Raw genomic sequence first — 24,797 nt, forward strand, 5'->3', positions numbered from 1 at the left:
AGAGCCCAAGCTCAAACCACCACCACCACATCATTGGCAAAAAACTTCCATGGAGTGGCAATCCGCTACTGAGGTTTAAAAAATGGTTGAGGACTGAGATTTTTTTACAATTGAAACCACTGTGAGTGTTTTCATTACGTTGTACATATTTTGCATAGATACAGGTAGAATCTGGGTAGGGTACACACACACATACACAGTGGCGTACCTAGGGTATGTGGCACCCGGGGCCCATCATTTTTTGACCCCCCCCCCATGTAAAAATGTTTTTTTTTTGTTGTTTTTTTTTGCAATAACCATGAAATGGAATAAATGGTCAGAATAGAAACAGGCAGTGAAAATTTTATTTTATTGAACCTCATATATGTAACCATTATTCCAAACATAACATAACATAAATTATGTCTAAATTGTCATGACATTAGAAGTACATATGGAGTAGTTGCAGGTGATGCTTGGGACAGTTCTGATTGTGTTAGTTCGGTTTTATGTGTTTTTTGAATAGAAGGGTTTTTATTTCTTTTTGAAGGTTTTGCAGTCTGTGGTTGATATCAATTGGTTGTAGAGTTGGGGGTCGAGTGTTGCAGCTCGAATGGCTAGGAGGTTGTCGAACAGTTTTTTTCTTTTGACGTTTTTGGTTGGAGGGTGTGTGAATGGTGCACAAGTTCTCCTATGTCTGTTTGAAGTGGATTGAATTATTTAGCTGAAGAAATTAGTTACCCCCCATTCCACACACATTAATTCTCTTCCATTTTTGTTCCCATTATAAAAAACACTGATAAGTTCCCAGAAAAAAAATACATTAAAATAAGAAGTGAAAACAAAGGCCCCTACAGATGAGAACATAACATAAGAATAGCCTAACTGGGTCAGACCAATGGTCCATCATGCCCAGTAGCTCATTCTCATGGTAGCCAATCCAGGACACTAATACCTGGTCAAAACCCAAAGAGTAGCAACATTCCATGCTACCGATCCAGGGCAAGCAGACACTTCCCCCATGTCTTAATAACAGATTATGGACTTTTCCTCCAGGAATTTGTCCAAATCTTTCTTAAAACCAGCTACACTATCTGCTTTTACCATAACTTCTGGCCACTTCATTTTTAAGTTTAGATCTTTCCTTTCAAACAGAGACCTTGCTAGATGTCAAATACAGCACAAGGTAACTTCACATGGACTTAGCTGTGCAGGAAATGTGAATCTCCTCATACACCCACCATATAGTGCAAAAATGTGCAAAGGTCTGTTTTTTTCTTTCGATCACTACATAGCCTAATGCCACACAAGCAGCGCTGTTACAAACATATTCTGTAGGTCAATGCTAAGGATAACAAAGTTTCCTTCCTTGGACCAGAAGGAGATAAACCACTGGAAGAGATCCCAAAACAACACCCAAAGACCCACTCAGTGTGTGAATCAGTTGAGTGGAGTGGACTAACTGGGGGGTGGAAATGGGCCCGTAGTTTGCTCAGCAGAATTTCCCAGACCACCTCTTCCTCTCAACACATTGACACGCTGCCACCATCACCACTAGGAACACCTCACTGGGTAGGCCAGCTATGCTATAAACTTTATAAAACACATTATTATATTTTCTTATAAAGCACATATTTTAACTGACCTCTCTGACATCCTCAGCCTTTCCATTCACAAAAATAGAAGGAAGAAAAGTTCCCATTTCCTGCTGTCTCATGTCCCCGGCCTATACAATATTTTTTTTCTGCAGACCCTTCAAAAGTCTGACCAAATCCTCGTTTCACTTGCATTATAAAGTACTGAGGATGCCATCTCTCCCCAATCCCAGGTCCTAAAGTCTAAGACAGTAGCGCAAACTAATGCTGCCAGATACAGGAAAAAAAAATTTTGATTCGATTCAGCCCTATTGAATTGGTTTTTCAATTCGATTTTCCTGCCCAGTTGGGTGATTTTTTTCAAAACTCCTGGTGGGTTTTATAGCTTTTTCACCCCCTTTGGCTTCTCCTAACCACACTGGCGCTGTGGTGTAAATAAAATAAAGAAACAAAAAGGACTTTTCCTCTTTCTGTTAAATCCTAGCTCACGTTTGCAGTCCAACACCAGCTCTGGCAGGATACACATTTCAAATCTGACATGTTATAATCACAAAACAGAAAATAAAATTAATTTTTCTACCTTTTGTTGTCTGGTTATATTTCAAATCTTGTTGGTCCAAGGCTCTGGTTTTCTTCTGATAACTTGCTTGCCAGGGTCTCCTTCTTTCTGCATGCTAACCATCCATCTGCCAACTCTGTCCTCCCTTTCCATTTCCCTTCCCTTCCCAGGAAGTCTGGTATCTTTCCTTTTTTTCATCTCCCTCCACAGATCCACCTTTTCTTAAATACCCTTTCATCCGGCATCTCTCCCTCCTTCCCCACCATCCCAGAGTCCACCATCTCTCCCTTTCTTTTCCTAATTACCCTCCTATCTAGTATCTCTATCCCTCCTCCACACCATCCCTTGTGTCCAATTTCTCTCCCTTTCTGTTCCTTCCCTCCCTAAATCCCATGGTCCATCATCTCTCTCCCTCTCCTCTATTTTCAGACCCATTATTTCTTCCCCCCCCCCCAAAGTTTGGCATATGCATGTCTCTTTGAACACCCCCTTCCCTCCGTGTACTTCTAAATCATGGTCCCCCCCCAAAGGCCTGTCCCCCCTTAAAGGTCTGCCTGTCCCACCTTGAAGGCCTGCACCCCCCTTGAAGGCCTGTCCCTTCCCCTTGTAGGCCTGTCCCCCCTTGAAGGCCTGCCTGCCTGTCCCCCCCTTGAAGGTCTGCACCCCCCGAAGGCCTGCACCCCCCGAAGGCCTGTCCCCCACTTGAAGGCCTGTCCCACCCCCTTGTAGCTTCTCCCCCCCCCCCTTGTAGGCCTGTCCCCCCTTGAAGGCCTGCCTGCCTTTCCCCCCTTGAAGGCCTGCACCCCCCCTTGAAGACCTGTCCCACCCCCTTGTAGGCCTGTCCCCCCCCTTGTAGGCCTGTCCCCCCCTTGAAGGCCTGCCTGCCTTTCCCCCCTTGAAGGCCTGTTCCCCCCCTTGAAGGCCTGCACCCCCTTGAAGGTCTGAACCCCCTCAAAGGCCTACACCCCCCCCCCGAAGGCCTGCACCCCCCTGAAGGCCTGCCTGCCCCCCTTGAAGGCCTGCACCCCTTGAAGGTCTGCCCCCCCCCCCGAAGGCCTGTCCCCCCTTGAAGGCCTGCCTGCCTGCCTTTCCCCCCTTGAAGGCCTGCACCCCCCCTTGAAGGCCTGTCCCCCCCCTTGTAGGCCTGTCCCCCCCCCCTTGTAGGCCTGCCCCCCCCTTGAAGGCCTGCCTGCCTTTCCCCCCTTGAAGGCCTGTTCCCCCCCTTGAAGGCCTGCACCCCATTGAATGTCTGCACCCCCCCAAAGGCCTACACCCCCCCCGAAGGCCTGCACCCCCCTGAAGGCCTGCCTGCCCCCCTTGAAGGCCTGCACCCCTTGAAGGTCTGCACACCCCCCCCCGAAGGCCTGTCCCCCCTTGAAGGCCTGCCTGCCTGCATGTCACCCCCCCCCCCCCTTGAAAGCCTGCTTGCCTGCCCGCCCACCCCACCCTGAAGGCCTGATGCCCCGACCCACCCCGAAGGACCGCTCGCCCCCCTGGCCTCACCGCACCACCTATGAAGCAGCCGCAGCAGGATCGTGAAGTCAGCGTCAGCGATCCCTGCGCTGCTTCCTGCGCCACGGTCCCGCCCCTCCTCTGACGTCAGAGGAGGGGCGGGATCGCGGCGCAGGAAGCAGCGCAGGGATGCTGACGCTGACTTCGCGATCCTGCTGCGGGCTGCTTCACAGGTGGTGCAGGAAGGTCAGTGGGGCGAGCGGTCCTTCGGGGGTGGCGGGGGACTGAACGGCAAGGCCGGGAACACCCCCTTAGGGCTGGCACCCGGGGCGGCCCGCCCCCCCCTAGGTACGCCACTGCACATACAGTATATATATGCCAGCAGATTAACCATCCCCCTTAACTGTATCCCCCCACCATGACATCCTGCTTGTCTTGACTGTTTAGACTGTAAGCTCTTTTGAGCAGGGAATGTCTCCTTCGTGACTCTGTACAGCACTGTGTATGGCTGATCATACTTAGAAATAATTAATAGTAGTAGTAGTAGTAGTAGAAACAGGCATGGGCCACATTTTGCAGTTAAGCAGATAGTGCGAATACACTTACAGCCTCATGACTAGGAGGCAGTAATGCTTCTGTGCTATTATTGCACTTACCATACAGTAAAGGTGTTTTATGTATAACTGCATAGGAAGATCCTGGGAATTCTCATAACAGTAAAAAAAAAAGCATAGGCTTTGCAGTTACTGAGCAGTAATTTGGGCACTAGGAGGGTAATTCTATAACAATGCATTTATGTTTAAGCCTCCATTCTATAAAGCAAAGTAGGCATCTACTTTCCTTTACAGAATACTAGTATAATTGGGTATATGCATAATATAATTTATGCATGTATCTCCAGTATTTAGGCATGTGCATTCACATCTTCCCAATGTCTGGTGTAATTGAAGCACATATGCACATATACCCAGTTATACACCTTCCAATTTCCTAAGGTCTTCCTGCAGGTTTTCACAGTCTGCATGCATTTTAACAACTTTGAACAGTTTAGTGTCATCTGCAAATTTAATTACCTCACTCGTCGTTCCAATTTCCAAATCATTTATAAATAAATTAAATAGCACCGATCCCAGTACAGATCCCAGCTGCACACCACTATTTACCCTACTCCATTCAGATAAATGGCCATTTAACCCTACCCTTTGTTTTCCGATAACCAATGCTTAAACATTGCCACCTATCCCATGACTCTTTAATTTTCTCAGGAGCCTCTCATGAGGAACTATGTTAAAAGTTTTCTGGAAATCTAGATACACTGCATCAACTGGCTCTCCTTTATTCACATGTTTATTCACTCCTTCAAAGAAGCCAAGAAAATTGGTGAGTCAAGACCTCCCTCGGCTAAACTCATGCTGACTCTGTCTCATTAAATCAAGTTTGTATAATTGTTTTCACTATTTTGCCCAGATCTGTAATTCTCCAGATCTCCCCTGAAACCCTGTTTAAAAATCGGCGTAACATTGGCAACCCTCCAATCTTCAGGTACTACAGATAATTTTAGTGACAGGTTACAGATCACTAACAACAGATAAGCAATTTCTTTTTTGTTTAAATCTTTATTGATTTTCAAACTTTGATAGTGCAATACAATTGGTAAATCATAAATACTGCATAAAACGCACTAATACTATACAATTATTACATTAAACAATCATTTACTCCCATCTTCATCTTAATTATTGATACAATAATACATATGATGTGATTTCAATATTATAATTAAATAATTTAACTCCTCAACGTACATTTCCCTTCCCCCACCCAGCCACCCTCCCTGGATGTGTAAAGAAATCTAATGAAAAGGGAAGAAACAAGACCCTTACTGTAATGCAACAAAAGTAGTTAATGGACAGATAAGCAATTTCATGTTTCAGTTCTTTTAGCATCCTGGGATGTATACCATCTGGTCCAGATGATTTATCACTCTTTAACTTGTCAATTTGGCTTAGTATTTCTTCCAGGTTCACCGAGATTTCATTCAATTCCTCTGCCTCATCACCCATGAAAAACATTTCCAATCCAAGAAGATTTCTTACATCTTCTTCCATAAAGACTGAAGCAAAGAATGCATTCAGTCTCTCCACTTTGGCCTTATCCTCCCTGAATGCGCCTTTTACTCCTTGATCATTCAATGGTCCCATGGATTCCCTCACAGTTTTTCTGCTTCTGATGTACCTAAAAACATTGTTACTCTGAGTTTTTGCCTCTTTGGCACGTTGTTCTTCATATTCATGTTTAGCTTTCTTTATCAATGCTTTGCATCTAACTTGCCATTGCTTATGTCTCTTCTTATTTTCTTCGTTGGGATCCTTTTTCCATTCTTTAAAGGGTATTTTCTTGGCTGTAATAGCCTCTTTCACTTTGACTTTTAACCACACCAGCTTTCGTTTTCTCTTCTTTCCATCTTTTTTAATATGTGGACTACATCTGGTCTGGGCTTCCACAATGGTATTTTTAAATAACATCCATGCCTGGTTTATACTTCCGACCTTTACCACAGACCCTTTAAACTTCTTTTAACCATTTTCTTCATTTTATTGTAGTTGCCCTTGTGAAAATTAAATGTCGCTACAGTAGATTTCTTTAGTGATGTCTGTAGATTTAGTAGATACAGTAGATTTCTTTAGTGATGTCAGTAGATTTCTTTATGATCACTGTTTCCCAGTGGACCCAACACAGTTACCTCCCATATTATGTCCTGCCTTCCACTAAGGACCAAATCTAAAATAGCTCTCCCTCTTTTTAATGGACCAGTTGCTCTAAGAAAGCAGTCATTTATGATGTCTAAGAATTTTACCTCCCAAGCACTCCCTGATGTAATATTTATCCAATCAATGTTGGGGTAGTTTAAATTACCCATTATTATACAGTTGCCCAATTTGCCAGCTTTCCTAATCTCTGAAAATATTTCTTCATCTGTCTGCTCATTCTGTCCCAGGGGACAGTGGTATAACCCTACCCATATATTCCTTCCCTTCACACATGGAATTTCTATCCATATGGATTCCACACTGCTATCTGTGTCATGCAGAATGTTTATTTTGTTCACTTCAATTCCCTCTTTAACATATATTGCAACCCCCCTCCAATTTGATCTTCTCTATCATTGCAATATAATTTGTACCCAGGTAACACAGTGTCCCATTGATTGTCCTCCTTCCACCAGGTCTCTGAGATGCCTATTATATCTACCTCATCATCCAGTGCTATATACCCTAACTCTCCTACTTATTTTTAGACTTCTAGCATTTGTATTCAGACACTTCAAATTGTGGTTTTTTCCTTGCATCTACAGGCTGCTGAGATGATGACAGGGATAACTTGACATCTTTACTCTGCTTCCCTCTTAAGCACTCTTGGCTTTCTTTCAATATTTTTGAAACCTCTCTATTAGGATTCCCTAAATGTTCTGATTCAACAGTATCCTTCAAGGATACTCCACACCAAAGCATTAGTTCCTGGGCGACTGTCGGCTCCCCCCCCCCCCATCTTAGTTTAAAAGCTGCTCTATCTCCTTTTTAAAAATTAGCGCCAGCAGTCTGGTTCCATCCCAGTTAAGGCAGATTCCATCCTTTAAGAATAGGCTCCCTCTTTCCCAGAAGGTAGCCTATTTCCTAAAAAACCTAAATCCCTCATCCCTGCATCATCGTCTCAACCATGCATTGAGACTTCGGAACTCTGTCTGCCTCTTGGGTTCTGCGCATGAAATGGGGAACAATTCTAAAAATGCTACCCTGGAAGGTCTGGATTTCAGCTTTCTACTTAAGAGCCTAAATTTGGCTTCCAGAACCTCCCTCCTATATTTTCCTATGTCATTAGTACCTACATGTACCAAGAGAGCCAGCTCCTCCCCAGCAGTGGCATACCAAGGAGGGGGGCAGTGGGGCAGTCTGCCCCAGGTGCACGCCCCATGGGGGTACACAGCCAGCCACCCTCCCTATTCTGCCGCTGCTGCTTTCCTTAACCAGCAGCAGCGGCAGTAAACAGGGGTGTCCGCGGGTACTCACTCCGGCGGCTCTTCAGCTTCTGGCTGGCTCCTCTGCTTGAAGCCGCTGGTGTCGGCTCCTTGCGCAATCCGCGGCTGCATCGGAAGCGTTCCCTCTGATGTCACGACGTCAGAGAGAAGACTTCCGCGGATCGTGTAAGGTGTAGACGCCCGCGGCTTTGAGCAGGGGAACTGGCCATAAATGCTGGGCAAGGAAATAGTGTTGCTGCACAGGGAAGGGGGAGGGTAGAAATGCTGCACAGGCAAGGGGGGGTGGAGAAATGCTGCACAGGCAAGGGGGGAGACATGCTGCTGCTGCATAGCGAAGAGGGGTGGAGAAATGCTGCACAGGCAAGGGGGGTGGAGAAATGCTGCACAGGCAACGGAGGGTGGAGAAATGCTGCACAAGCAAGGGGGAGACATTCTGCTGCTGCACAGGGAAGGGGGGTGGAGAAATGCTGCACAGGCAAGGGGGTGGAGAAATGCTGTACAGGCAAGGGGGGAGACATGCTGCTGCACAGGGAAGGGGGGAGAAATGATGCTGCTGCACAGGAAAGGGGGGAGGGAGAGAAATGATGCTGCTGCAGCACGCAATTGGGGAGAGAGAGGGAAGGAGGGAGAAGGAAGATAAGGGAGAGGAACCAGACATGCCAAGTCCATGGGAGGGAAGGAAAGGAAAAAAGGAAAGGAGATACCAGACTATGGAGAGGGAAGAAGAGATGCCATGGCATGGGAGGAGGGAAGGGAAGGAGATAGAGATACCAGACTATGGTGTGAAGTAGGAAGGAAAGGAGAAGAGAATGAGAGAGAGATGCCAAAGCATAGGGGAGGGGGTGGAGACAGAAAAATGGAGAGTGGGTGAAGCTGAAATGAATCATGTGCAAAGGAGAGAAAGGACACAGGATATACAGTTTATTGAAGGGACATAGAAAGAAGGAGGATGACATATGGAAGAGAGAGAGGGTGGATATTAGATGAAGGGGCAGAGAGAGTGTGGGCAGTAGATGGAAGGGGAAAAGCAAGAGAGGGCAGAAGCTGGGTGGAAGGGGCAAAGAGAGGGCAGATGTTGCATGGAAGGGAGAGAGGACAAATATTGTATAGAAAGAAGAGAGCAAAGGGAAGATGATTAAAGCAGAAATTAAAAAGGTAGAAAGATTTTTTTGTTGCTTTACTTAGAATCTAGTAGTATTGTAACTGTATTGATAAAAGTTTATAAATAGGAAATGGAAATAAGGCAATTTTTTGGATTAAACCCCTTTCCTCAGGTCAGGACAGAATACCATAACAGCAGTATACTGTACTGTTCTGAAGAAAGATTTGGCCTCTGAAAGCTAATTGAAAAATGGATTAGTCCAATAAAATGGTATTTTCTTATTTCTCATTATTTGTTTTATTTTTATTTGTTAATTTGTAAAGTGGTGAATGTTATGTATCAGTTTTTTCAAATTTACATCTACTGTCTTTATATTTTGCACAGTATTAGGGGACATGTGTCACTGTTTTTGTGGTGTTGTGGTGTTACATTGTATGCAATCTGGTTTCTTGGCAGTTCAGTTTAACTTTTGTCTACATATTTCTATTTTTAGTTTGTGATTATTCCATATTGGGTGAGGGTGTATATCTGTTCTGTGTGTATGAAAAGGACATAGTTTTCAGTTGCCATTGACTGTAGGATCAATTGATTGTGCGGGGTCTGGCTTGTTTAGTTTTACAATGTATGTGTTGGTGTTCTAGTGCTCACTGCAATGCTGCCTTTTCCTAGGTACATTCTTGTTGTGCGATATGTAGATTGTTACTAAAAATCATATTTTTCATATAGATGGGGGGTATAAAAAAAATGATAGGCCCCGGGTGTCACATATGCTAGGTACGCCACTGCTCCCCAACACTAACTAATATCTTATCTAAGGGATCCATGAGGCCTGACACCTTCACACCAGACAGGCAAATGACCAGGTGATCCTCACACCCACCAGCCACCCAGCTATCTACATGCCTAATGATTGAATCTCACACTACAATGGCTGCCCTAACTCCTCCCTTCTGGGCTGAAGACCCTGGAGATAGATCATCGGTGCAAGAGGATATTGCATCTGCATCTCCTGGTTGGTAGGACCTGGCTATAGGATCATTTCCTATAATGTGATGTTCTCCTTTTAAGAGACCTCCCTCCTCCAAGGTAGCACATAGGCTGCCAGACTGGAGGTGGGAATTATCTACAATGTCCCTATAGGTCTCCTCTATGTACCTCTCTGTCTCCATCAGCTCCTCTAAGTCTGCAGCTCTAGCCTTAAGGGAAAGGACTCATTCTCCGAGAGCCAGGAGCTCTTTGCAGTGAGCACAAACATATAATTTCTTGCCAACTGGGAGATAATCATACATGTGACACTCAGTACAAAAGACTGGATAGCTGCTCTCTTGCTACTATCTTATTATTGCATCTTATTATTGAGCTACTTATTTAAATCCTATTAAGGTTCTAGGTATGCTAGACTGGTATAGAGAGCCTTAAAATAATTTATATGCTTTATTTAGTGTTGAATCTTAGCAAGTAATGAAATGTAATAAGAATATGTAATAACTTGTTCACCTGTTGTCCTACGTCAGATAATTGACTAAATTAAGAATATAAGTAAAGGAAATGAGCTAGGGTTGGGTGGGTCTAAAACTATCTCTATAAAGGAGCCTACAGTTTAGCTTTTATCCCCCAAATTAGCAAAGCTCAGAACAAAATAATGTATACTTACCCAGAGAGATATTCTGTCTCCTCTCCTCTACTCTCTGAAAGATATGTCCTCTCCTTTCCTCTCAGAGAGAAATATGTCCTCTAAAATATACACATGCAACTCATGTAAATGTGAGCACCTAGGTTATAGAATTGCCCTTTTAGGGCCTGATTCTATATAAAATCCTAAAATATTGGCGCCAATCATAAAGGCACATAGTATGATTCTATAAAAGGTATACACCATATATAGAATTATGCTTAGTGGCTGAATGTATCCAACTAAGCACACCCATTTAGCCAAAGTTGTGTGCTAAATATTCTGTAACAGTGCACTTAACTTTTAGAATGTTTCAAGTTTATTAGGTTTTTATATACCACCTATCAAGGTTTTCTAAGTGGTTTTTACAATCAGGTACTCAAGCATTTTCCCTATCTGTCCTGGTGGACTCGCAATCTATCTAATGTACCTGGGTCAATGGAGGATTGAGTGACTTGCCCAGGGTCACAAGAAGCAGCACGGGGTTTGAACCCACAAACCCAGGGTGCTGAGGCTGTAGCTCCAACCACTGCGCCACACACTCCTCCACAGTCCAATGTCCACAGTCTGCCAATTCTGCTCCTCTGGTCATGCCTCCTTTTGAGATTCGTGCACTAGAACTGATGCATATCACTTTATAGAATGTGCCAATCAAGATGAGCACAAAATTTTTAATTAGTGCTAATTATCATAAGTTACAAGGTGTTAATTGCCAATTATCAGCGCCAATTGGTATTGTTAAACAAGTGAGTTGCATGCACAAATGAGCTGTGCGTGCTAATTTGCACATGCAACCTATGATGCTATATATAGAATTTTGGGGGTTAGTGTGTGAATGAATGCACACTGTCATGCCAGTGTGGTATTATCGTGGCTGTGTCCTAACTGTACACGCTAATTCATGCATAGACTGCTTACCACATTTTAGTAAAAAGGCCCCTTTACCTTTCATTATCATAATATTTAAACTTGTTGTATCTTTGTTTAGCTCCTGAGGTTTTCCAGTCCTTCATGGAAGGGGGACCAGGATATTCATATCCTGTAGACTGGTGGTCACTAGGAATCACAGCATATGAATTACTACGGGGTTGGGTAAGAGGTTTTATTTATATGTCTTCCATGATTGTATGTTCATTCAGCTAGAATAAGATACAGCCTTGAAAGCATAAAAATTAAGATTGTTAAGAACCCTGATCCAATAATAACCTTATTTCATGTAGTCTTGAAATATCTGGTATTATCTTATCAGTTTTGTTGACTTTTAATACTTTTTATCTATTTATTTATTAATTTGCTCTATTCATAAATGAGATTAATAAATCCCAATAAATAAATGCATAAATAAAATGGTCACATAACTATGTCATGTGTCATCTTACATTGTTACAACATCATGGTAAAATTCAGCCAACTTCCTCTTCACCCACACCCTTGAAATTTCCCTATAATCATATTCATAATTAGTGGAATAATATACATTCCTATTTTGTATTTATTCTTTATTGAATTTTCATTTTTTATGATAATGCAATCATATTGAAATAAACATGAGAAAACAGAGAAAGGGGAGAAAGAAGTGAGAGTCCCTCAGAGGCCAAGTAAGAAAGGTGTACATGATAGGTATATGGTGGTTAATATAGCTGAAAAGAAATATGCATTTATTTAGAATTTAGGTAGGTTTCAACAATGGCCCATTTCTGGGCTATTTTATTAGACAGAGGCAAAAATTTAGAGACTAATACTTCCCATCTATGTTGTAAAAGCACTGATTGCCACCAAAAGTGGACATTTACCCCCTCTTTTACTAAGGTGCGCTAGCGTTTTTAGCGTGCGCTGAAGATTACCGTTTGCAAAACCGTGCAATAGATGAAAATACTAACGCAAACTCTAAGGAGGCGTTAGCGTCTAGTGCGCACGGCATTGTAGCGCGCACTACTCCACGCATTAATGCCCTAACGCACCTTACTGCCTCTTTTACAAAGCCGCTCTAGCGACTACCATGCAGCAACAGCCCCGAAGCCCTTTAAATCTCTATGGGCTTCGGGGACGTTAGCGCAGGGCAGCCACTAGCGCAGCTTTGTAAAAGGAGCCCTTAGTAAAAGGAGCCCTCAGTGAGTTAAAAGATTTCCAATTAGACAGTAGTAGTCTCAGTGCAATTATTAAGAGGGAGTTAAATATGGGAGTCAGGGATCAAGAAAGAAAAATGGGGAGACCCAATGATCCACAGTGAAAACAATCCACCAATGAAAACAAAAACAAAAACTGTGGGTACAGATGTTCTGGAGATAATTTATTAAACACTGACATATAAAACCATGAAAATTCAATTAAAAAAGTACAATGATAAAAAATACAGTGATAAAAATCCAACCAGACCCTACACAGTCCATGTTTCGGCGAACACGCCTTCCTCAGGGGTCCAATGGTTTGCAAACTCACATATAAAGAATTGGACTGAAAACAGTCTATTGTCTTTAAACCTGTGAGCAAAGAACACCGCAAGCTTGTCTTTGCTCACAGGTTTAAAGACAATAGACTGTTTTCAGTCCAATTCTTTATATGTGAGTTTGCAAACCATTGGGGGGGGGGGCTATTGAATACACTCCTTCCTCATACCTCTTCAAGTCTTCTAGTCTTCGTCAGCAATGAGCAGGAACTTCTCCCCACTACTCATGCCTCTGACATAACTTCCTGTTTATGGAACCAGGAAGTTAAATCAGAGGGCAGGCTTAGCCAGTGCAAGCAGTGGGTAGGAGATCCTGCTCGCCGCCAGTGAAGACTTAGAAGACTTGAAGAGGTATGGGGGGAGTGCATTTAAGAAACTCTCCACCAAGCACTTCCATTCTGGGCACCACTGTCCCTTGCTATGCCACTGTGCATGAGATAAGTTAGCATGCACTGTCTCCACTGTATGACAATCTAACTCGTGTGTATTTATTGTAAATATCCTGAAAATCTGACTGACTAGAAGTCCCCCCAGGATATTTTGAGAGCTATTTCTCTAGAATATTTTCTATAATAAGATTTCAACATTTTCTGTATAGAAAGTGCATGAGGCTTCACAACATACTCAAGGCACTTTATTAAACAACTTCCCCCTCATTCCATGGTGTGCCAGAAGTTAGATGCCAATTTTGCATGCAACTTCCAGGTTACAATGGCAGTTATGCTCCCAAATGTGAGAGGGGAGGGGGAACATAAGGTGCGTGTGTAATTGCACTTAGATGCTATTTTATAATTGCCAATCTATAGATGCCAATCTAAGTATTTTAGCACAGTGTTCTTTTTTAATTTTTTTATTCATTTTAAAGCCATAAGTAAGTGCAAAATAAAATACAATCATATATTTCTGTAAAAGCACTTAAATACAATTACAATTATAATCTATGACAAAAAGATAATCACTCCCCCCCCCTTATAATTATATCTAAGAACTACACTCTAATTGAGAATTTAAAAATACATTCCAACCCGCCCTCCCACCCACCCATCCTGGACATGTATGACCAAAGAGCATAATCAGCAATCACTCTTTGCAAAATTTTGTCAATGGCTCCCAAATCTTGAGAAACTTCTTTTATTATCCCTGATGTATGGTCATATTATGTTCCATCTTAAAAACATGATAGAGAGACTCTCACCAAAAGGAGTTCAGTCTATCCCAGTTTTTCCAATTCCTTAGAATAAGGTGTATGGCAACCCCTGTCATAATAAATAGAAGTTAATTATTATGGGATGATATTTGGCTTTTAGCTCTCATCAAAGTGCCATTACTTTGTTTACCTGATCCCAAATGGATCTCCAAAATTGAAGTATCAAGGGACAATAAAATAATAAATGATCTAATGTCCCAGGTTCGAGATGACAGTGCCAACACTTCTTAGACTTGGAACTATCTAATTTCTGTAACCGAACTGGGGTCCAAACTGCTCTATGTAACAAAAAAAACCAAGTTTGTCTCATAAATGCAAACATCTCATCCTCCAAGTCCAAATTTGTGGCCATTGAGATGCAGTAATCTGATGCTTTATCTCAATGTTCCAAATGTCACGAAGACCAGTTTTTGGTTTCTTATTCAAAAATCCAGATATTAATTTATACCACTGAGCGGCCTGGTGACCCAGGAAAGCCAATTGTGGAAGGTGGGGTAAATTTTCCAAATTTTTATAGGTACCATCAAGCCTATATAATGTGTCAGGGAATGTATTGGGTCATTCATGAGCTCATGGAAAATCTTCCAGACTGGTTATGGTTGGAATGGCAACTCCTGTCTCCACTGAGATTGTGTCACATTTTGAGTATCAAGATGCCTAGGCTGTATAAGGACAATAGAATTTTAATGGACACTTGGAAGACATCAAAATTTATTACAAATTTAACTGATATTCCAATTCATAAATCCACTTGTCAGTCCTTTTGGTTGAACCACAAGATTCAAATTGGCGGGTTTAAAGTCATCTGGAAGTACTGGATGAAGGCGGGCATACGTACTTTAGACCAGTGTTCTTCAACCTTTTGACACCTATGGACCGGCGGAAATAAAATAATTATTTTGTGCACCGGCAGTTGAAGAACACTGGGCTAAGTCGTGCCCATCTCTACTCAATCTCTGCCCCAGACCCTGCCCCCATACTAATTGTAACACCATTTTTCCATTCATTTTTCATATACATACACACACAATATAATCGTATTAACAACACATAATGGTTAACTACAAAATTAAAATACACAAAGCACACTGTATGCTTTTCAACATTCTTTCCTACCAGAAAACAGATAACCCCATGCAAATGCAGGACCAAAAACTCAAAGTACTAATATTCACAAACAAACCCTAAGATGCAAGACTCTGCTAGCAGTACAACCCCAGGGGAAAAGAAACAAATGCATTTCTTCCTAGACAGACAACTCAATCACTAAATTAAAAAAACAGACAAATCAATCACTAAATATAAAAAAATAAAAGCATTCCCCCTGCCGTTATTGTCTCTCTCCCTTGCGTTCTGGCCTGCCCCCCGGTGTTATCTTCGGGCCGGTCCACAGTGCGATCATTACGGCGTCTTCGGGCCGGCTCTCCGAGTGCTGCAGTGCACAAAGCTGTGGGGCGCGCATCCTGCGCCTCATCTGGAAGCCTTCCCTCTGATGTTGCAACGTCAGAGAGAAGGCTTCCGGTTCAGGTGCATGACGTGTGTAGCAGCCTTTTCCTAAGGGGTTTGTGCACTGCAGCACTCAGGGAGCCGTCCCAAAGACGCCACATTGATTGCACCGTGCACCGGGGGCTGCAGAACACTGTCTTGGGCCCAATGGAAGTGCTGTCCCTGTGGACAGGCAGAAAATTTCTCTGGACCAGCACCGGTCCACGGACTGGTGGTTGAAGAACACTGCTTTAGATGATGTAGTATCAGATGGAAAGCTGCTTGAGTTTTCACGACTGCAACAAAAATTTGGTATTGCTAAAACTCAAAGTTATAGGTGGTTGCAGTTGAAGCAGGCCATTCAGGAGGGGTTCCCTGACTGGAAAAAATCTTAAAAATCTAGCACAGTGTTCTTCAACCGCTGGTCCGTGGACCGGTGCCGGTCCGCAGAAATTTTCTGCCAGTCCACAGGGCCAGCACATCCATCGGGCCCAAGATAGCGTTCTTCAGCCGCCAGTCCACAGTGCGATCAACGCGGTGTCTTGGGGCCAGCTTCCTGAGTACTGCAGTGCAGAAAGCCGTGGGAAAAGGCTCCTATTTGTGGCCTGCGCCTGAACTGGAAGCCTTCTCTCTGACATCGCAGCATCAGAAGGAGGAGTGAGGAGCTGCTGCCCACAGTTACACATGCACCTTATGTTCCCCCCTCCCCTTCACATTTGGGAGCATAACTGCCATTGTAACCTGGAAGTTGCATGTCTATATTGTAATTTATGTAAACTGTCATCTATATTGTAATTTATGTAAAACGTCATCTCTGCTCTGTCTGGATTATTATGGATGTACTTTGTAACCCGTTCTGGGCTTTTTTGGGAGGACGGGCTAAAAATCGAATAAATAAATAAATAAAATTGGCACCTAACTTCTTGCATCTTAGGTTTTTTTTGTAAATATTAGTACTTTTAGTTTTTGGTCCTGCATTTGTATGGGGTTATCTGTTTTCTGGTAGGAATGAATGTTAAAAAGCATTTAGTGTGCTTTGTGTATTTTAATTTTGTGGTTAACCATTATGTGTTGTTAATACAATTATATTGTGTGTATATATGAAAAATGAATGGAAAAAAATGATGTTACAATTAGTACTATTATGGGAGCGGGGGCGGAGATTGAGTGGAGATGGGCACAACTTAGCCCAGTGTTCTTCAACTGCCAGTCCGCGGACTGGTGCCGGTCCACAAAATAATTATTTTATTTCCACCGATTCATAGGTGTCAAAAGGTTGAAGAACACCATTTTAGCACACAGTGGCGTTGCTAGGGAGATTGGCGCCCAGAGCAGTGGCACCCAGCATTGTTGCGCCATGTGAATGCCCCCCCCACTCTTCCTCACCGTTTGAGTGCCCCCCTGCCCCCGCATACCTCTTAAAATGTTTACCAGTAAGAGCAGTATCTTCCACCCGCTGTTCATACCGGCCTCAGCTCTCTTTTGACATCATATCCTGGTCCCGCAACCATGAAGTAATGTCAGAAGGGAGCCAAGGCTGCCACGAGCAGCAAGTGAAATATGCTGCTCACACCAGCGAATATTTAAAGAGGTACGGGGGTGGGGGGGAAGAGGTGCCGGTACCAGCTCCCTCATGAAGACAGTACCAAGGGCTATACACCCCCTGCCCCCTCCTTTACTATGCCACTGCTAGCGCCTAACTTCTAGGAGTTTAGATTGAGCATGGGTGAGTCACCGGCCATCACACATAACTTATAGAATACAGTCAGTGGTGTGTGTGCAGGATGCCATATTTAGGCATGTACATTTATGACCACTATTGTCATTTAATAAGTGGGTGTACCTAAATGTTGGTTTGTAATAGCTGGACTAATGTTAGTATCCGTCAACAGATTTGGCATATAAATTTGTCATCATAGAACACTAGTATAGTGCTATCTTTTAACACACTTTATAGTGCCCTGTTGATTATGTAAAGGATAATTCATCATTTCATTCTGAATACGCTTTTTTTCATACTTTAATTTTTCTTTTTGGACCCCAATAAAAGCAATAGTGCAGTACAGATATAATCTTACACACTACTGACAAACATATTGAAAATGTAAATACTCCAGCTGAAACATATGGTACCATTTTTTTGGCAACCATTCTGAATATCTAACTATTTATCATCCTTGCTTTTCTTCTCTATAATTATCTTGCTCAGAATGTTTGGTTTGCAACAGCTGAACTCCTGTTTAAGCTTTTCATCATAACCACACCTAGGTTCAGCTTCTAAAATTTATAAATATCTTTCAAACCATTCACTAATTATTGACTGGAACTAGAGGCTGGATTCTTCATGATCCTTCCTTTAAAACCTAGCTCTTTTGAAGGCAAAAAGTCTATCCAGTAGGAGGTCTCAGTGCTGGCTAATTGCTGGTGTTCTATTTTTAGAACCTGAAGTGCTAATTCTCATCTCAACCAGAGTGGTTCGGGTAGAGTTACCACATGGCTCAAGAAAAAGGCAGATGGATTGAGATATCTAAGTTTTACTTCCATTGCTGGAGCCATATGGTAACCCTAAGTTCAGGCATTTCTATTCTATTACATTAAAACAGAAGTACTTGGCTTAATGGCCAATAGTTTCAGATGTAGATTTCAACTAGCATTTATTTTGTTTATTTAAGAGAAGCATGCTTTACCCAGTGTCATTTTCTTTTAAATAGGCTTAAAATCAGGGGTCTGCAACCCCAATTCTTGAGGATTGCAAATCAATAGGGTTTTTAGGAGAAATTAAATACACACATTATGAAGATAAGAATGCACAATATTAGCAGTATTCTAGCCAATGACATGGGTAAGCAGTCATAGACACATATAAATGGGCTCTTTTCCCTCAGAATTGATTGTGCATACTTTGCCAGTGGGCATGTACATAGGTAGAGGTTGAGTGAAGCACACAGTTATGTGTGTAATTTACACTGGTGGTGTTTGTTTGTTTTTTTTAAAGCTACGGGCAGGCATTTACTGGCAAATTCTATAAAGTCCATCTAAAGTTAGGTGCCTACATCGGTGTATCTAGCCAATGTATATGCTTATTTTAATTGATTAAAAGGCTCAATAGGCACCAATAATTGGCAATTAACACCTCATAAATTATGTTAATTGAAGTTAACTGAACTTTAGGGGCACAAAATGGTAGGCACAATTCTATAGATGCCTTGTCCAAAGTGCCTGTCTAAAAGTGGGCATGGTTGGGGCAGATCATGGGCATTTTTTTTTTTGTTATGCGCATGTTTACAGAATATGGGCTGATGTGTGCCTATCTTAGGCGCATGCATTTAGGCCAACAAAACCCTGGCATAAATATGGTGCACCTTAAAGTTAGGATGTCAAGCAATGCCTAAGGTCCACCTAGGTGGCACTAAGCATGATTCTATACAGTGTGCCTAACATTTATAGAATCTTCTTTAGCGCCGCACTAGTTGGCACCAATTTTTTAGGTGACATATATAGAATCGAGGCCCTAGAACCTAACTGAAGCCAGGATTTTTGGTTTCAGCCAAAACTAAATCTATGGCTGAAACTGGCCTCTCAGCTGAAAATGAAACTACCCCACCCTGGCCCCTAAACAACACCTATGAGTACTCCCACCCTCCCCCCTGTTGGTGGCAGCCCCCCTCCCAGATCTAATCATTGGCAGAATCCCCTTCCCAGGCTTACCGTATCATCAGTAGCTAGTAGGAGTGGACGTGATCCCCACTTGCTCCTGCTTCAAAATGTCTTCCAGAACCTCCAGTGGAAGCTGGTAGTACTTCTGCTGGAGGTCACAGAAGCCATTTTGAGATTGGATCCTGCACAGACAGAAGTGAGTTTGGATCAGTGGGCCTCTATAGACATTTATACCAGCTCATAGACTTGTATTTATAAAGAAAAGTAGGTGCCTTATCTTCTTTATATGGAGAATACAATTTAAGATTTCGACCTTGGTTTTTAAATCAGTTCGTGACCTGTTACCAAGGGTGATTACCTCCTTGCTGCAGACATATGTACCATGTTGTTCTATAAGATTGCAATCTAGGAACTTTCTGATTGTTCCACACTTACGTGCGGTCACTAACGTGGCTAATTGATCCCAAATTTTTCAAGTGGCCGGACCGATGCTATGGAATTCAATCCCAGATTCTATCCATCTAACTCCTGACTTTTTAGTCTTTCGGAAAAGCCTGAAAGCATATTTTTTCGCTTGGCTTTTCCAAACATGAGTAATGTTTAAACTGGAGTTCACTGCCTTATTTGTCTTAGGTACAGATTTTGGATAGTAGGTTATATGTTGTTTTACTATGTATTGTTATGTTTGTTTTAACTATGTATGTAGTACTGTTACCCACATAGAGGGTTGATATGTGGGTTCTAAATGATTTAAATAAAATAAAGCCTGAGTGGGATTACCATCTCCAGGGGTAGTTTTATAAAAGATTATGTGCATGTAAATGCCTTTTATGAAATTACTCTATGCATGCAAGTATGTACTATGACAAGCAGATATGTACTGGTACGTGACCCAGGTGTAGCAGTTTTTCAGGGGCAGGAGGGCACAGGTGGAGTCAAAAAGGTCTGATTCTATAAAAGACACTTAAAGTGAGTTGCCTAGATAATAATAATAATAATTTTATTCTTATATACCGCTAAAGCCATGGAAGTTCGAGGCGGTTTACAGCAAGAAGCGCTGGACAATCAGAGAAGAGGTTACAATCAAAGTCAACAGTACAATCTTACATAATGAAAGAAATGGAAAGCTATATAGTTCTTAGCAGAGCTGTATAGATTCTTAGTTTACAAATCGATTGTTTTTATCAATTTTCTAAAATTGAAGTAGGATGAGGAGAGCGTGATAAAGTTACTAAGCCAATCGTTCCATTTGCCTGCCTGGAAGGCAAGAGTTCTGTCCAAGAATCTTTTGTAGTGGCAGGCTTTTATTGTCGGATAGGTGAACAGATGTATTCTTCGTGTGGGCCTAAAAGAACTTGCCAGATTAAAATGGGAAACTAGGTAAGTGGGGGCCAGACCAAATATTGATTTATAACACAGACAAGAGAACTTAAACAGGATTCGCGCCTCCAGGGGCAGCCAATGGAGTTTTTGATAGTAGGGGCTTATGTGTTCCCATTTCTTCAGCCCAAAAATCAGTCGAACTGCCAAATTTTGAATGACTCTGAGTTTTAGAATGGGTTTTTTGAAGGATCCCAAGTAAATGATGTTGCAATAATCGAGCAAGCTTAGGATGGAAGATTGAACCAGTAAGCGGAAGGATGTTGCATCAAAGTATTTTCTGATGGTTCTGAGTTTCCATAGTACCGAAAAGCATTTTTTAACCACTAAATCTGTGTGAGCATTTTGAGTGAGGTGGCGGTCCAGGGTGACTCCTAGGATAAGCACGCCTAGTCGATCTAGGTGCCTAACTTCATTTTCTTAATTGTCTTAACTGGCACTGATAATTGAAAGCACCATAAAAAAAAAACCCCAATTAAAAACAATTTTAAAAGTTAATTAGCCAGAAGGTGCCTAACTCGGCAGGTTTCTGTCAATAAGTAGGCATGGCTAGAGGTGGATTCAGGGAGGATTTGGGGCATGGTTTGACTTAGGCACTAGTAGGTGCCTGCCTTAGGCGCCTTCATTTAGGCCAAGAAAACCCTGGCCTAAATGGCAATGCACCTACGAATTCAAGACCTACCAGTGCCTAAGACTACTTAGACACCACTAGGTACAGTTCTATAAACAGCACCTAGTGGATGATTGACAGTCATGCCTAATGGCCACTATGAGTTAGGCGTCATTTATAAAATCAAGCCTACTGCATATGTAGGTTATAGAATATACAACAATGTGTGTACTTCAACCTCTTACATTTACACCACCTCCCAAGCTGGTGTAGATAAACACAGCCACATTTTAGCCATGATTTTGGCTGTTTATGAGCAGCATGCTAATGTCTGTTAGCATGCCCTGAGCTTTAGTAAAAGGGCATCAAAAGTCATAAGGGGACATGTCTTACAGGGATTCTGTGCAGGTAAACAATTGTGAAGGGTCCCTCTACATTACAAGGAGAAGTATTTGTATTTCTGACAGAATGCATATATTTCCCTGTGGGAAAGGACACAATACTAGGGTGCTGAGCCAGATAAGCCAGAGGAGAGAGACCTGGGAGTGGAAGAGTAGCCTAATGGTTCGTGCAGTGGACTTTGATCCTAGGGAGTTGGGTTCAATTTCCACTACAGCTCCTTGTGGCCCTGGGCAAGTCACCTAACACTCCATTACCTGCATATTAAGGGGCTCATTTTCAAAAAAGATAGATGTCTTACTAGTCAAAACATCCAAATGGGCATTCTCAAAACAGACTTTCTGGTCATTTTGTCTCCAGTGCATTCAAATCCAGGCATGTTTTGTGCGGGCTTAGGACTTGGATGCTCAGCAGGCATAATCAAACCTTTAACAAAATGTTCTGGGCTTTAGAAAAAAAAAAAAAAAAAAAAGTTTGGAGCTAGACCTGTTTTAAAAGCATCTAAATGCTAAAAAGGTGCCCAAACTGACCAGATGAACACTGGAGGGATTAAGGCAGGACACTCCCCCCTTACTCCCCCAGTGGTCACTGACCCCCTCCTACCACCCAAACATAGTACATTCTAGCCTGTATTACAAAGGGGTGCTGAAAATTTCTCAGCCCAAGTAACCAACTTCCTAAATTCTGTGCATTATTTTGCCACTGTTGCTGCAAAGTGTTATCATATTTCGTTAAGTGCCATAAGATCATAGTGTTTAGCTTATTGAGCTTGAGAAAGTTTGCTGCTGCCCATACACAGAGGTCATGGATCAGTCTGCTTATTTGTGCCGTGGTGTCATCGAAGGTGTTCTTAGCTGGGCACAGCAGGAAGATGTCATCTGCATAGGAGAATACGTGGACTTGTGGATTTGAGAATTTCCTACCTAAAGCACTTAGGCATACATTGAACAAGGAGGGAGACAGAGGCAAGCCTTGAGGAATTACACAGGTGGCCTTCCGTGACTGAGATATGTCATTGATTCTTCTTATTGCTTCATAAGTTCTGGTGCAAAGGAATTCTGTGAGCCATTTCATTACTGTACCACGAATGCTTGTTGAGTCTGAGTATCAGGAGTGAATGGTCTATGACAGCGGTCTCAAACTCAAGGGCCGCATGCGGCCTCCCCCTCCCCCACCTGCTATTTTGCGGCCCGTGGTCTAGTACCCGAACTCGCAATCTGGGCAACTGCAGCAGGGCAACCCATTCCCATAATCTTGGCAACTGCCTGATGCCGTCGCATATGCCGGGACTCCTGCCTTCGCATATCTGCCGGATACACGTAGGCAGAAGTCCTGGCATATGCGACGGCAGCATGCAGTTGCAAGTCAGCTGACGCCGGCGCAATCTCACACACTGGGCAAGAAGAGAAGCTCCAGCGTCGGCGTCAGCTGACTAGCAACTTCCTGCAGCCGCATCGTATGCCGGGACTCCTGCCTTCACGTATCCGGCAGATACACGAAGGCAAGAGTCCCGGCATACGATGCAGCTGCAGGAAGTTGCTAGTCAGCTGACGCCAACACTGGAGCTTCTCTTCCTGCCCAGTGTGCACCAGATACTGCTGGACAAGGGGAGGAGGGGAAGAAGGAAGAAAGAAGGGCTACTGCTAGACAAGGGGGAGGTAAAAGGAAGGGAGAAGATGTACTGCTGGACCTGGCAGAAAGGGAGGGAAAGGAAAGGTGCTACACACTGTTGGGGAGGGTGAGATGATGCATGGGGAGAGAGGATATTGGGTTGGGGGGGCGAAGGAGGGATGCCACTGAGGGACAAGGCAAAGACAGAGAGAGAAAGCGTGCAGGAGGCAGAAAGTGTTGGACTCATGGAGAGGGCAAGATGGATGGGGAGGACAGAAAGGAGGGAAGGAGAAATGTTACTTTGGGGAAGGGGGAGATGGCAGAGAGTGAAAAGTCGGACTCATGGAGGGAGAGAGAGAGATGTTGTTTGGTTGAGGGAAGGAGGATCATAGGAGAAGCATGCAGGAGGAAGAGAGAAAAAAAATGTTGGACTGGTGGAAAGGAGGGAGAAATGGACTGGGAGGGGGGCCAGAAAGAAGGAAGGGAAGGAAGATGGATTGCAGGGGGCAGAAAGCAGGAAGGAAAAGAGAAATGTTACACTGGAGGGGAAGGAGGGAAGGAGAGAGATGTCAGACCATGGAAATAGGGAGGGAAGGAGAGAGAGATGGGAAGGGAAGGTAAGACATGGAAATGTAGATTTTGAGAAGAAAGCAGAAAAAAGGGAAAAATTGAATGTTAATGCCAAAGATGGATGCAAGGCAGAACATGAAGACGAAGAGAAAAACAATCAAAGGACAAGAAGACCCTGGAAACATAGTTAAAAGCACAGAAAAATGAAGTCAGCCGACAACAAAGGAAGGGAAAATATTTTATTTTCAATATAGTGATTGAAATATGTCAGTTCTGAGAAAGGAAAGATGTTAAACTTTAACTGTGAGGGCCACAGAAAAAATAGGGTATTTGGAGGGCCACAGAAAAAATAGTTAATGTCTTTATTAAAGAAATGACAATTTTACATGAGGTAAAACTCTTTATATTTATAAATCTTTCATTTAACAATTAAAGGACAAATTTATAAACTATAAAGAGTTTTACCTCATGCAAAATTGTCATTTCTTTAATAAGACATTAACTATTTTTTCTGTGCCCTCCAAGTACCTACAAATCTAAAATGTGGCCCTGCAAATGGTTTGAGTTTGAAACTACTGGTCTACGAGGCAGACCTTGCAAAAGTTTATTTTTTCTTTTTGTATTAAGTTTTAGCAACAGTATTGCTGTATATGTAAGTTCAACAATGTAGATCAGTGTCTCTCAAACTTTCTTGAGCCGGGGCACACTAAAGGTAGTGGCCAAAGTTTGAGGCACCTAGAAGTGTGCGGATGTTGCGGTGATGACATCATGCGTGTGTGTGACATCATCATGTCAACGTCCGCTTATGTTCAGAGGCCCTCCAGATGGGCCCTGAGATGCCAGTAGGGGGTGCCAGTAGGGAAGAGGGCCGGAGAGGCACTGGCACCAGCTGATTGCCTACAGCAGTGTTTCTCAACTACTTCAAGCTAAGTACCCCCTAAGTCTAACAAATATCAATTGAGTACCCAAAACACAGACCTCCCTAGGCCCACCCAAGCTCTGCCCCATATCCCATCCCTTTTACTAACTGTAATGCA

The 24,797-nt window shown here is 42.9% G+C and overlaps 1 protein-coding gene across 1 annotated transcript in view; it reads left to right on the forward strand.

Annotated features, from left to right (window-relative positions):
• STK32B (serine/threonine kinase 32B) overlaps window positions 1–24,797 on the forward strand; it is a 353,804-nt gene that overhangs the window by 264,381 nt on the left and 64,626 nt on the right. The window contains exon 7 of the mRNA XM_033949387.1: window positions 11,384–11,487. Coding sequence (XP_033805278.1) covers window positions 11,384–11,487 — 104 coding nt within the window. The remainder of the gene's footprint in view (window positions 1–11,383; window positions 11,488–24,797) is intronic.

The sequence above is a fragment of the Geotrypetes seraphini genome, chromosome 1 (genome assembly GCF_902459505.1).
Source record: "Geotrypetes seraphini chromosome 1, aGeoSer1.1, whole genome shotgun sequence".
NCBI classification, from domain to species: Eukaryota; Metazoa; Chordata; class Amphibia; order Gymnophiona; family Dermophiidae; genus Geotrypetes; species Geotrypetes seraphini.